General features: G+C 44.2%; 1 protein-coding gene across 1 annotated transcript in view; it reads left to right on the forward strand.

Moving 5' to 3' along the window:
* LOC137427911 (indolethylamine N-methyltransferase-like) overlaps positions 1-11,600 on the forward strand; it is a 28,601-nt gene extending 17,001 nt beyond the window's left edge. Inside the window, exon 4 of the mRNA XM_068117720.2 lies at positions 10,457-11,600. Coding sequence (XP_067973821.2) covers positions 10,457-10,886 — 430 coding nt within the window. The 3' untranslated portion in view covers positions 10,887-11,600. The remainder of the gene's footprint in view (positions 1-10,456) is intronic.
* Positions 11,601-14,989: the final 3,389 nt, after the last annotated feature.

Consider the following 14,989-nt stretch of genomic DNA (forward strand, 5'->3'; position numbering starts at 1 on the left):
GAATGTTGAGGTTGCCAGCGTCAGAGGAGAGGAGAAGGTCGTTGGTGATTTTGAGGAGAGCAGTTTCAGTACTGTGGTTGGAGCGGAATCCGGATTGGAATGTTTCATACAGGGTTATTGGCAGAGAGGTGATGTTTGAGTTGAGTGGTTACAGCGCGTTCCAAAACTTTCGACAGAAAGGGTAGGTTGGAGATGGATCTGAAGTTGTTTAGGGTGTCAGGGTTTAGACCAGGTTTTTTTAGAATGGGGGGGTAACAGCAGCAATTTTGAGGGATGGTGGGACGATGCCTGTAGACAGGGAGGAGTTTATTGTTGCAATGATAAGTGGAGAGAGAGCAGGGAGGGAGGCCTTGACAAAGCTGGAGGGGATGGGGTCAAGGGTGCAGGTGGCAGTTTTCATTCCTATGAGTTCAGAGAGGTCAGTAGGGGAGACCGGGGAGAATTGAGACAGGGGAAGGCAGGATAAGGGGGGGGCAGGTGGTTGGAGGGGGAGCGGGTGCGGCGGTGGTCAAGCTGTTGTAGATGTTGTCAATTTTGCGTTGGAAGAAAGAAAGGAAGGAGATGCAGTTGTCTACTGTGAATGACTGGGTGGTGGTGTCCAGGGGGCGGAGGAGTTTGTTTATTGTCGAGAAGAGTGCTTTTGGGTTTCCGGAGCCAGAGTGGATAATTTGAGAGTAGTAGGCGGAGCGGGCGTGGGAGAGGGCATCTTTGTAGTGTTGTAGGTGGTCCTTGTAGGCTTGGGAGTGAACTGTGAGACCTGTTTTATTGCGGAGTCTTTCAAGTTGGCGGGCACGGGATTTCATCAGGCGGAGTTCAGGGGTAAACCAGGGAGCAGAATGGGTGAAAGAAACTGTTTTGGTTTTTACAGGCGCAATCTGGTCAAGGCAGGAGGAGAGAGTGTGGTTGTAGTAGTTAGTGAGGTCGGAAGGGGTGTGGAGGTCAATGAAGGGAGAAGTGGACATTTTTTCAGAGAGGGTGGATGAGAATGAGGAAGGTGAAAGAGCGTTTAGCTTACGGAAGTTGATAGTGCGACAATGTCTTGGTGTTGGGGTGGGGATGTTGATGGTCATAGTGATGGCTAAGTGGTCAGAGAGGGTGAGGTCGGAGCCAGAGAGATGGTGCAAAATTAATCCAGTGGAGCAGACAAGGTCCAAAATGTGACCACGGATATGCGTAGGAAAGTTGACATGTTGAGTGAGGTTAAAGCAGGTGAGTAAATCAGTGAAGTCAGTGGTTATTGTGGAGTCAGTGGAGTCCATGTGGATATTGAAATCACCAAGGAGGAGGATTGAGGGGGAGAGGGAACATAGCTGGGTCAGAAAGTAGGAGAAGTCAGACAGGAATAATGGGTGTGGTTTGGGAGGGCGGTAGACGACAGCCATGACTGACTGCGTGCGACCAGAGAGTTTAAAAGCCAGGTGTTCAAAGGATGAGGATGAGGCGATGGGGATGAGGCTGGTCCTGATGTCTTGACGGTGGATAACGGCAATTCCACCACCTCGGCCCTCCGAGCGTGGTTTATTGACGTAGGAATATCCATTTGGGTGTGGTGAGGTTGAGAGTGTAGTAGTCCAGTGGTTGTTGCCAGGTTTCGGTGAGACAGAGAAAGTCCAGTTTGTTATCCAGGATGTATTCGTTCAGGATGAGGCATTTGTTGTTGAGGGACCGGGTGTTGAACAGGGTGAGCCTGATGTTGTTTTGAACAGCGGGGATGAATTCAGGTGATTTAGCCAGGGTTCGCAGGCAGGAGGTGCGATTTTGTGCGTTTCCGTGACTAGGTGCGGTGGGACGATGAGTGGGAGTGCGCTGAGCCGACCAGAGGACGGGGATGGAGTGACCTGATTGTACATATACAAACTTACGACCGGAGCCACGGTGAATGTACCTGGGTCGTCGGAGGAGTCCATTTGATTTGATGGCAGAGATGCATGATGGGGTGGAGCGGGTATTGAGCAGAAGGAGCCTTGCGGCGGAGTACCGCAGAGCCATGCCAGGCAGGAGCGGAGAGGCGAGCACGAGGCCAAGGTTGAGGAGGTGAAACAATGGTCCCAACGCACGGGAGCAGGCCCAAGGAAACGAAGGAGACGAAGGAGCCAGGTAGGTGAAGCCAGGAGCAGAGTCGGGACCAAGCAGAGGGCAGACAGGAGCAAAGAGACGACCACGAGGCCAAGGTTGATCACGGCAAAGCGGGAAATGCAGCGGCAATCAACCGCCGCCGCTACAAATCAAGATCACGGCGGGAAAACCACCGCCACACCGCTGCGAAGGACACAACCCACGAGAGCGTGCCCGAGGAAACAGCGAGCAGGCGAAGGAGCCGGGTAGGCGAAGCAGGGAGCAGAGCCGGGACTGTGCGGAGGGCAGACTCAATGGCCAAAAAATCCGCACGACCACCAAAAAAGCAAGCCACAGACAGTGGCCCAGTCGAAGAAGCGGCGAGCATGTGACGCCTGCGTCCTCTTCAGACCGGACCGGAAGCGGCAGCCATCCCATATATATATATATATACACACACATATATATATATACATATATATATATATACGTATATACATATATACGTATATACGTACATACATATATACGTACATACGTATATACGTATATACGTATATATGTATATATATATATATATATATATATATATGTATATATATATATATATATATATATATATATATATATATATATATATATATATATATATATATATATATATATATATATACAGACTTGGCATTTAATATGGAATTTTTTTTTTTTTCTTGACGGGTTTACTTTCTGAACTCAGTATATTAATCTGGTGAGTTTCTTTTACCCTTCGGTGATGTCTTTGTTGAAAGAACCATGTCACTGATTGTCTTTCGCAGCAAGAAGTCAATAACAGAATTATAGTCGGAGTAGGAGTCGGAAATTAGAGCTGTCTCCCTCGACATATCACGTGCCTTCGACACGGTCTGGCACCCCGCTCTGCTCACTAAACTCTCCTCCTTTGGTATCCATGGAAATCTCCACGCATGGCTGGCGGACTTCCTTTCTAGTCGTCGTCAACGTGTGGCCCTGAATGGGTTTCTCTCATCTCCTCTTCCTGTTCAGGCTGGAGTTCCCCAAGGCAGTGTTCTGGGCCCCGTGCTTTTTCTGGTCTTCATCAATGATCTCTCTGACTCTCTGGAAAATCCTCTCTATCTCTTTGCTGATGACTCCACTCTCTGCCGCTCCATTCCTCTTCCCTCAGATCGGCAGTCTGCTGCCTCCTCACTCTCTGAAGACCTGGACAAAATCAGACTGGTCAAACAAGTGGAACATGTCTTTCAATCCTGACAAATCTCACACTCTTACTATGTCTCTCCGAAAAGATCGACTGGACAACCCTCCCATCTACTTTCTCAACAATCCTCTCCAAGAAGTTCTGTCGCTCAAGATTTTGGGTCTCACTATCTGCCATGATCTTTCTTGGGAAAACCACATTTCCAAGCTGGCCTCCAAAGCCAGTCGCCGACTGGGCATCCTCCGTCGTGCGAAGTCCTTCCTCGGCACACCTGAGCTCCTCACCACATACAAGGCTTTCATCCGCAGCTCAATGGAATACTGTTCTCCCCTATGGGCCGGTGCTCCTGCCTCACACCTAGCTCGGCTTCACGCTGTTGAAACCAAAGCTTTCAGAATTATTGGAATCTCCCGCGATGAAGCTATCTCTGAGGGCCTTTCACTCACTCACCGCAGGCAGGTAGGTGGTCTTTCTGTCTTCTACCGACTCCTCTCCGGCCTTGCACCCCCAGCTCTCTCTGTGCTCTGTCCCCCAAATATTCCTACAGGTCGCACAAGATCTGCCAGCAACCCTCTGATGGTTAAACTGCCGAAATCTCGGCTCTCTGCTCACCTTCACTCTTTCATTCCTCTTTTCTCCCGCCTCTGGAACAAACTCCCTCACTCCCTTCAATCCCACTCCTCCCTCCAGGTCTTTAAAACAGCTGTTCACCACCATCTCTTATCTTCCCCCATCCAAAACCTTGATCTTTTCTACCCCCGCTAATTCACCCCAGATCCACCTTGTTTGAAATTCCAACTTCTTTCCTGGAAGTCCTGGCAGTGTCCATATGTTTTATACCTCTCTCACCGCCCCCTTCCCATGCCCCCCCCCCCCCCCCAAAGCCCTCGCCCTCTCTCAGATCTCTCGATGTCTCCATGTCTCTCGGTCCCTGCTCTCAAATGTTGTGTTTGTGTCCTTCCCCCTCTCTCCCCATCTTGTCTACCGCTCCCGATGTTATATGTTTTATGTGTCGGTTTGTCTTTCTGTGTGATTAATGTTCGCTCTTTCACGAGCCTCGATCTTGTATACAAAAAAAAAAAAAAAAAAAAAAAAAATATATATATATCACAGGTGGCGTGACAAAATGTAAGGACAGGTACATTTGACGATTGGCTTCACAATCGGGTATATAAGGGTTGTTGCGTTCTGTATTAGTGGAAAACAACTGCTGCACGTCTACAAAAGTTATTGCCGCTTCCTCTGGAGATGGTCCGTCAACTTGACAATGCTGTTTGTCATGGAGTGGTGGCTGTACGAAATTCTGGCATGAAACAGCGTGCTATTGCTCGGCAGTATGGCATCACTCAAGGTCAGGTGTCAAAGATCCTGAAACGAAAGCTCAGAGGGGTGTCCTTACTCCAATACCGAGGCCAGGACGTCCATGCAGAACCACAAGGAGAGATGATCGCCAGCTGCACCGGTTAGTCTGCAATGGCCGTGCCAAGTCAGCTAATCGGCTTAGGGCTGAGTGGCAGCAACTGACAAATGTGCCTGTATCCAGAAGGCTAGTCAACCAACAACTGGTTCAAGAAGGCTATCGTGCCAGGCGTCCCCTGAGAAAGCCACGCCTGACCAGACAACACAGCCAGCGCCGATTGCAGTGGGCCAGAGAGCACCGTCAATGGCAGCCAGGACACTGGAATCACGTGACCTTCAGTGACGAGTCTAGATTTCTGGTCTGTCGTCAAGATGGCCACGTCCGAGTGCACAGACAAGTGCATGAAGCCCACAATGAAGATTGTATAGTGCCAAGAGTCCAAGCTGGAGGTGGTGGGGTGACCGTTTGGGCTGCTTTTCATGCAGGGCGCAAAACTGACCTGGTTGTTCTGAATGGAAACCTGAACCAGTTCAAGTACAGGGTCATTCTGGAAGAAACATTGCTTCCATTTGCTCGTGCAGCCTTTCGAGGAAGCTTTGTCTTCCAAGATGACAATGCACGGCCTCATCATGCTCGCATGATCCAACACTTTCTTGCCGACCGTGGTGTAGAGCATATGGAGTGGCCTGCCATGCCCCCGGATATGAATCCGATAGAGAACTTGTGGGCAGAATTAACGCGTCAAATCGACAACTTGGACCAGCAGCCTGCCTCTGTGCGTGAATTGCAGCAGGCTATTGTCAATGCATCGCAAGCGATTCCAGTCCAAACCTTGGCAAATCTCGTGAACAGCATGCCTCGACGTGTATGTGCTCTCCTGAATGCTCATGGGGGTTACACGAAGTACTGAACTGTAATTTTACTGTCCGTAATCCCAGTCATAATTTAGCTTTTGTTTTTGTTGAAAAAATTTTTGGCTAATGTGCAAAATAAAGAGATACTTCTGGAAAACGTACAGAAGTTTAGCACAGTACTGTCCGTGAATTGAGTTCGATATCAGTTTACATCACTTTCAAGGATCAATTTATTTGCTTCGAAATGTCAGTTGTGGTTTTTGTTTCTTTTAAAGGTCACATTAACAAAATCTAGAATAATTTCAACATAATTCCAATGAACTTTTGGTTCTAAGTCATCTTGAAAAGTAAGTTCACCCCCACAAAAAAATATTCCATATTAAATGCCAAGTCTGTATGTATATATATATATATATATATATATATATATATATATATATATATACATACACACACACACACACACAGTCATACCCCGTTTTACGCCATTTCGACCTACGTCAAATCCGACTTTACGCCACTCTTCTAGAGTAAATTTCAGTTCAGCGAACGTCATTATGTGCGACTTTACGTCACTCCTACGGACGTGAAAAAAATTCATTTTTCCTTAAAAATATATTTAAAATAAATAAAATAGTACATAAATTAACAATAAAAGAAGCTAAAAAACAATTTAAAATACAATAAAAAGCACATTAAAAATATTTTTAAAATGTACGTATAGTATACTGTACGTACGCGTAGCTGCTGGTTGTCATTCAAAACAGAGGCGACGTACAGTATTCCTTTACTGTGTGTGTTAGCCATGGGTCCTAAGAAGGATAGTGCTCGTGTTTCCAAGCGTAATGTGGTTACGATGGAAGATAAGTTAAATCTGATTAAAAGGTATGAAAAAGGTGAAAAAGTGTCGGTGATAGCGCTTAGACCTTATCGCAAATCGGAACCGCAATGCGTTATGGGATCGGAAAAGGGGCAATAGCGCCGCCAGCGGTCGCTGTCACTTTGACACACTATGTGATCCTTACCACTTTAAACTACTTTTAGGACTTTTTTACTGTGACAAATTAACAAATTAACTGTGAACTGTGATCAGCTCATGAGCCAAGTATTTGCAAGCCAAGGACACCGTCGCAAAACTGAAAGCCGCCATTGCAGGATGTAACAAGAAGCTTACTGTTTCGGACATAGCAAACTGTGATGAACTTGTGAAACTTTATACAGGTTTACCTAGTTATGACCTGTTTAAGTGGTTATTAGCAGAAGTATCCCCTCATGCACAGAACCTTCATTATTATAAGGGGAAATTATCAATGGAAGACAAGACCTGGCAAATAAACAATACTACAAACCTCGGAGTTAAGCGATCTCAATCTTTAGAGGATCAACTATTCATGACACTCATGAAGCTTCGGCTTAATCTTCGCGAGGAGGACCTCGCATTTCGCTTTGGATTAGGACAAAGTACCGTCTCCCAAGTTTTGTTCGCAAGTGTACAGCCAATATAAGTCAAGACCTACTCTCAAGTGCCTTGTTGGTGTTACACCAAGCGGAACAATTTCATACATTTCCAAACCTACAGGAGGAAACACGTCGGACAAAAAAATTGTAAAGATGACGAACATTGTAGACAAGTTCCAGCCCGGCGATATTTGTATGGCCGATCGAGGTTTCAACATTCAGGAACTGTTCTTGCATAAGCAGGTTGTTTCTCTTCTCCAATGGGAACCCCCCTTTCCCTCAAATATTTCTTTAAATCGCTGGATTTTAATGCCAAAAAACGCTGAATTTCTTTCACATTAGCCATCTTCCTTTCCGTAAACACAACGTCGATTGTAGACAGACGCTTCCTCTTCTGGGTTCGTGTTTACGTTTGCCCCCTTTTCGATCCCATCATGCTTTGCGGTGGAGCGCCATCTGTTGATATTTACCGATTCGCGATAAGGTCTATGCCTTAGGGCTGCCATGGTCCATGGTATCGACCATCATTCATGATAGGGAACGTATTCTCGCATACGTCACTGAAAAAGCGCCGCCGGCTAAGACTGCTAAAATGTGTGTTTGTGTTCAGAAGAGACGCCATGTTTAAGGTGAATAACATAATCTTATTAATTTTATTTATTATTCTTTACAAATTCATTTATTAATTGTGTTCATTACTCATTAAAAAATATGACCAAAATGTGTTTTTAGTGTTCTTTAAGGTTTAGCGATAGTTATATACTTTCGCGAGTTATTTACTCTAGTTTTACGGTGTTTGTCTTCATTTCAAGGCATTTTTAAGGCATTACGCCCGGTTTACGTCAAAAACCGAGTTACGTCACGGCTTATGGAACCAATTAATGACGTAGGCTGGGGTACTGTATATGGAAATATATTGTTAAATTTATGGGGGGCAGTGGGAGGGGGTTAGAGATTACCTTCGAAGATATAGAACTGTATAGAGTAGCATGGACCGCATGCGAGTAGGAAGCAAATCTCGATGTAAGGAAGTAGGGACCTGTCAGCTTAAGGATTGTGTTTGAATGTGCACGATTATGCAGTGTCATGTTTGTGATAAGACAGAGAGGGTTTAAAGTTCATTAAACATGTGTAAAACCTTGTGTAAAAGAGAAGAAGCACACACTATGAAGAAGATAGCAGAAAAGCTGAATATCTTCTACAAAGGTGTGAGGTATACTTTGCAACGTTTGAAAAAAACCGACTCGTTCAGGAGAATAAAAGAACCTCTCCGAGCCAAGACAAGCACTTGAAGATGCTCAGCTTAACGCAATATAATAAAATCAAGTCAGCAGCAAAGTCAGCCCTTTGCTCTTTCAAACCGCTCCTGGGTTCCTCTACAACAACACACATTCACGAGTAGCACATACATGAGAATCCCAATGTGACATCACGAGTAGCACATACATGAGAATCCCAATGCGACATGCCCTCTCAGCCGCCGGACAGGTTTCATTACTTGTTGGCGAGACAGCGTTGACAAACGTGCACCACTGAGGCTCCCAAGCATGTTCCATGTGCAATACCAATATCAGTTAATATAGAAAGCTAACATTGTGTTGATCTTCTTGGTTCCTTTATACAGCTTTCTTTTGGTACAAGAGCATGGGGGTTCATTTATGGAAATCCTAGCCACCTGTGTAATTGATTAGGTGAGAGCTAATTGGTTATTCCCTCCAATTCCGAGTGAGAGACGTGATTGGGTCTTGATATTTAAATATACTGTGTTCATGTAAGCAGGTATGTGTTGCGAGTGTAAAGATAGATGTTGAAAACATGTTCTTTTCCTACTTCTACATTCTTATCTGCAGCCATTTCTTGCACCTCACTGCACAAAGACACTTTCCCGCCTTTTTCTCTGCTAAATCTCAATGGAGAACACCTTTGTCCTCTCTTTCCAAAACCTCCTCACAAATCTCTCAAACCGTGTCAAACTGGCTTCGTGCATTTCCTCTCAGGAAGTCCACACCAGATGGCCCATCGATAAATCATTAAAGGTGAGAGCGTGCCAAAACCTTTGCCGGCAGTGCTCCGCACCATGATCCGGAGGGCCAATCCCGAATTGCCACTAGGATTGGGATAACGGATGCACCAATCATGAGTGGAGAAGAGAGTCCCCTCTGCTGAGCAGAGATTCCACCAATGACAGGGTGAGGGGTTGGGTGGTGAAAGGGGAGGGAGCGTCCACAATAAAAGAAGAGCACACAAGTCATCTGAGCTTCTCCCGCTACTGCTGCCTGGGATCTAGCTTTGAGAGTCGTTCGGGTTTTTGGCTTGGGCTTTGGGAGTCTGTCTCTGGCTTTGGCAGTCATCTCTGTCTGCTGGGTCTGTTTGATGATTGTTTCTACTTCTCATTTCTATTCCAACTCCTCTCTCCTCCATGACCTTGAGCTTTACCCCACTTCAGAGCTTTCGCCTAGTCATCACCCAATCATTGCCACCAAACTCCGCTATGAGTCGGTGCTGCTAACACCACCATTCCCAGGCGTGCGGAGAGACACAACGGTTCGGCACGGGGCCAACACGGAGCGAGGTGGACTCGGACAAGGATGGCCATTTGTGGCAGAGCTGCCAGACAGCGTTAGCTCAATCCAGATAGTGCAAGGTGTGAAGGGGCTTGGTTCATCCCCATCTTTAACTTTTTCATCTCTGTACCTTCCATTGTCGGATGGAAGATTGGCGCCATTATTGTAAAGGCGATAAGTAACTGACAATGGCATCCGATTGCGCGAATGACACATAGCTGATAAGAGGAATGTATATGTGCCATGGAGATGTGTTTGTAAGTAGCCTCCTTGTAAATACGTGCTTTGCCTGAATACATCTTCGAAATAATTAGTGTCCTGAGTTCGGTGTAAGGTCAACTGGGGGTCTAATTGTCCAGACTAATTGGGCTATGGATAGCAGGAAGCAGTGCATAACTTGGTTCTGCTTGACCAATTGATTAACATTGATTACGTAGCTGACGGCACGATACTCTGCGACCATCAACTCAACAGTAACACGATGCTGGGCGTGGGTAGCCGGCCCAAGATGAGTGGCATGAACGACACGTTCGTGGTCTTTGAAGACTCGCCATCCTTTTGGAGTTATCCATAGGCAATGATCCTCACACTGGTGCTGTGTGGTGGGATTGAACCCAAGGTATGAGTGATCATGCCTCAAAGCTCAATTGCAGAGTGCGTTATGTGAATTTTTTTTTTTTTGTAGCAGTGGGTCGCTATGTCGTGTGGAGACAGACAGAACTATGGGGCAACAGAGGAATCGTCATTCCTGCTGCCTGGTAGTTTCTCTAATTCCAAGAAAGCTAAACCAATAGATCACCAGAAACAGATATGGCATGATGCTAACCACGGCTCCTCCCCATACCCTTGCACATGTGGTTCTGCTATTGGGGCGGCCTGTAGCACAGACTGTATAGGGAAAAATTGCTCTTTCCTGCACCCGTTTACATTTGATTATGTGTCTTTGCTGCAGAGTATCCTGGGAAGAAAAGGCTGCAAAGCTTCGGAAACGTGTCCGAGCAGTGATGCACTGTGATGTCCGCCATGATCCACCGTTGGACACCGATCGAGCTCCGTTTGATTGCATAATTAGCTCTTTCTGCCTCGAGGCTGCGTGCACAGATGAGAAGAATTTTATAGATGCTGTAACTCATTTGGCTAAGCTACTCAAGCCTGGGGGATTGTTGCTGACTGTGGTGACGACGGGCAGAGAGTTCTACATTGTGGGCAAAGAAAGGTTTGTCTTTGGATTTGTGATGACTGAAGATTTGGCACGCCATGCCATGGAAGTAGCATGCCTCGTGGTCACAATATGCGAATCCCATAGCACACCAAGTATGATAAAGAACTCAAAGGCTGACTTCACAGGCTTTGTCAACATAGCTGCCACAAAACCGCAATAACTGGAAACGCAAAACCAACACTGGTGTCAAGCAGCCAATATGAAAAATTAGGAGAATGCTTGAGAATTTCCAGAATGATCAAAGTCTTACACATTCAAACTTTCACAACATGTACGGTTTATTCTCGTGAAATTTCACGTTAATAACCGTGCAGTGTATGAAATACAAGTGGGACATGCTTGCAGTCTGCAAGCAGATAAATCAATCAATTAAATGAAGAATGAGTGAGCAGCACAAGCCCTTTATTTAGGCACGGTCCAAAGTCCACCCTTCTCCCATCTCAGGAAGTGATACGCCACAGGGTAAAACGAACCCATGGATCTCTTACCATGGTCAGCAAGTGAGTGTTTAGAAAGAGATTAGATGTCGTCACACACCTCTAGTGGGCAGGTGACATCTTATACATATGATCTCAGGTGGTCAAATGTGCCAAATTAATACTCTTTCTCTTAATATTCCAACTTATTTAGTTATTAGCTAAATTGCACACTGGAAGTGAACAGGTAACGCCATCTTAATTTAAAGTAAACAGTTGATTGAAACAGTTGAAACAGTAAACAGTTGAAACAGTTGATTCCCATACACACAAAAACAAAGAATACAAGAACCGATAAATCAATTATTATAACTAATGAACGCTGTGTGTCAGCAGGGGAAGCTAATGAACATGGGAGGGAATAAAGTAAAACACAGGAAGTAGAATGAAAAGGGGGGAAAATAACAAAAAAAAAAAACTGCAGATTTGAAAGGAAGACGAGTTGAGTTGAGCTGAAAAGAGCAAGTCCTGGGAAAAGATTGGCTGCTAAAATATCAAAGCTGTGTGCAAAGCCACTGTTGAGGAGATCACCTGTTCACGCTTACAGTCTTCGACCCTGTGCAAGATTGAGCATCATACGTTTGATAGATGGACCAGTTTCAAAAGCAGGACACGACTGGCCTTTCCCCTTGACTGCTCTGTCTCGATTCCCCGTCTTCTCAACGACAACTACCTCGTACCTACTGTCCCATAAATCCTCACTCATGATCCACCAAAGGTTCCCATTCAACCAGTCCACCAATCAGTTGGCCGGCTCCAGTCATTGTTGTTTCTAACCAGCCATAGGGCACTTCATGCAAATGAATGTTCAAAAGTCCTGGCTTGCCCTAGACTGATGAATGAAACAGGTGGTGGGGAAAAATGTCTCGAATAAATTAATAATGATCTACAAAATTAAATATCACCTGCCAGTAATATAAAACCTACCTTGCATGACCCATTAATGTGATACAATATTTATAATGTGAAAGCGATGAAAGACATTAGTCAACTGACAATAGCAGTGGCTCAACCATTATATATTATATTTCAGGACACATTTTTGAGTTTGATCCTCGTGGCAAATCTAACCAGATCTTAACCTTGTCATCGTCTATAATACGTGTTTTCATCACACACTAAACATTGGAAGGAAGTGTAAAAATCACCTTTTCCCACCTACATGAGCATTTTTTAACGAATGTAGTGCCCTTACACCCATTTAAATATTTAAACTGGTGCACAAAATGTTTCAAACAATGATATAAATTGATTTGAAGTTTTATTATAAAAGAAAATCCTCATTACCATTCAGCCCTCTTTTTTTTTTTTTTTTTTTTTTTTTTTTTTTTTTTTTTTTTTTTTTTTTTTTTTTTTTTTTTTTTTTTTTTTTTTTTTTTTTTTTTTTTTTTTTTTTTTTTTTTTTTTTTTTTTTTTTTTTTTTTTTTTTTTTTTTTTGTTTTGTTTTGTTTTGTTTTGTTTTTTGTTTTTTTTGTTTTGTATACAAGATCGAGGCTCGTGAAAGAGCGAACATTAATCACACAGAAAGACAAACACACACATAAAACAAATAACATCGGGAGCGGTAGACAAGATGGGGAGAGAGGGGGAAGGACACAAACACAACATTTGAGAGCAGGGACCGAGAGACATGGAGACATCGAGAGATCTGTGGGAGGGAGAGGGCTTTGGGGGGGAGGCATGTGAAGGGGGGGAGGCATGTGAAGGGGGGGAGGCATGTGAAGGGGGGGGTGGGAGAGGTATAAACATATGGACACTTCTCTCAAATATCTCACTAAAGATCACAGGGCAGTGAAATAATTTATTTTAAACTAAAAATGTTCCCAGAAGTAATCAACCTCCTTCATTCCTCTTTTCTCCCACCTCTGGAACAAACTCCCTCACTCTCTTCAATCCCACTCCTCCCTCCAGGTCTTTAAAACGGCTGTTCACCACCATCTCTTATCTTATCTTCCCCAATCCAAAACCTAGATCTTTTCTACCCCCGCTAATTTCACCCCGTATCCACTTTTTTGAGGTGCCGACTTCTTTCCTGGAAGTCCTTGGTGTCCTTGCCTTTTATACCTATCCTGCCTCCCCCCAGGCCCTCTCCCTCCCACACATCTCCCGATGTCCCTGCTCTCAAATGTTGTCTTTGTGTGCTTCCTCCCCTTCTCTCCCCATCTTGTCGACCGCTCCCCTTTTTATATACTTTGTTTGCTTGTTTGTTTGATTTGTTTGTTTGATAAATGTTAGCTCTTTCACGAGCCTCGACTCTGTATACAAGAAAAAGAAAAAAAAAGTGAGAAATAGAATTCCCAAAATTTCATTTGGACCTTGTGAGAAAATTGTATCTGTCTTGAGAAATTGAGTTGAGTACCAGCTTGCTGGGATGAATGATCACGGTGTGTACCCCGGTTTAGAATAGGTACACCGTATCCCTGCGCATCGTAAGAGGCGACCAAGGGTTGGTGTCAGGAAGGGCATCCGGCCATAAAAAAAACATTGCCTCAAACAGGGAACCATGATTGTCATGGGGCCCGCAAGGCCAACCCCCGCTCTAGCGGGGAAAATGGCCTTAAAACGATCATTCATTCATTCATTCATTCTTGAGAAACCAAGGTGCTTCATGTTCGGCTCGATGCTGGAAAGCTACATAGGCAGCCGGCCAGCAAGCCTAAAAAACACTTAGCATGGCATTTTTTGTTAGAAGCTGGCAACCACGCCAATTATCTTCAGAATACCTTGCTGAATAACATAGGGGTGGATGCCAGGCTCAAATTTGCATATTTCGGACATAATGGTCAGTTTTGACCATATATGGTCAAAAATGACTATTTTTGACTAATACGCATTTAATCTACATTTCATCGGCTTTCAGAAAAAATAACACGAAGTTCCGAATACAGGCTCTTTAAACATAACCTCGTTATTCTTGATAAGTGTCAATGTTGAGTGTCAATTCTTGATTGTGCCAACTCAATTTGAAGTGTCAATTCTTGATTGTGCCAATTTATTGATTGTGCCAATTCAATGTGAAGTGTCAATTCTTGATTGTGCCAATTATTGATTGTGCCAATTCAATGTGAAGCATCAATTCTTGATTGTGCCAACTCAATGTGAAATGTCAACTCTTGATTTTGTCAATTCAATGTGAAGTGTCAATTCTTGATTGTGCCAATTATTGATTGTGCCAATTCAATGTGAAGCATCAATTCTTGATTGTGCCAACTCAATGTGAAATGTCAACTCTTGATTTTGTCAATTCAATGTGAAGTGTCAATTCTTGATTGTGCCAATTATTGATTGTGCCAATTCAATGTGAAGCATCAATTCTTGATTGTGCCAACTCAATGTGAAATGTCAACTCTTGATTTTGTCAATTCAATGTGAAGCGTCAATTCTTGATTGTGTCGATTCATTGTGAAGTGTCAATTCTTGATTGTGTCAATTCGTTGTCAAGTGTCAATTCTTGATTGTGTCAATGCATTGTGAAGTGTCAATTCTCAACAAGTAATTCTTGATAAGTATCAATTCTTTGTTTTCCTCGAATTACGAACGTACCACAACACTTCAGGGACTTTGTCATGGCACACCAGTTGTGAAGCACTGAACTACAGTATAGATATGAAGATTACCATTTTCTTCACAGTCCGTCCACACAACCATGCTTTCCCATAATCCTTACACACAACCTTGCTTTCCCACATGTACAGATGTATATCATCTCCTCTGCAGTTATCAAACCCATCCTCTTGCCCCCGGTACACAGAATCCTGTGGTGAGGTAGTTGTCTTCAAACAACTTG

The sequence above is a fragment of the Myxine glutinosa genome, chromosome 5 (genome assembly GCF_964187855.1).
Source record: "Myxine glutinosa chromosome 5, kmMyxGlut1.1, whole genome shotgun sequence".
Taxonomy (NCBI): Eukaryota; Metazoa; Chordata; class Myxini; order Myxiniformes; family Myxinidae; genus Myxine; species Myxine glutinosa.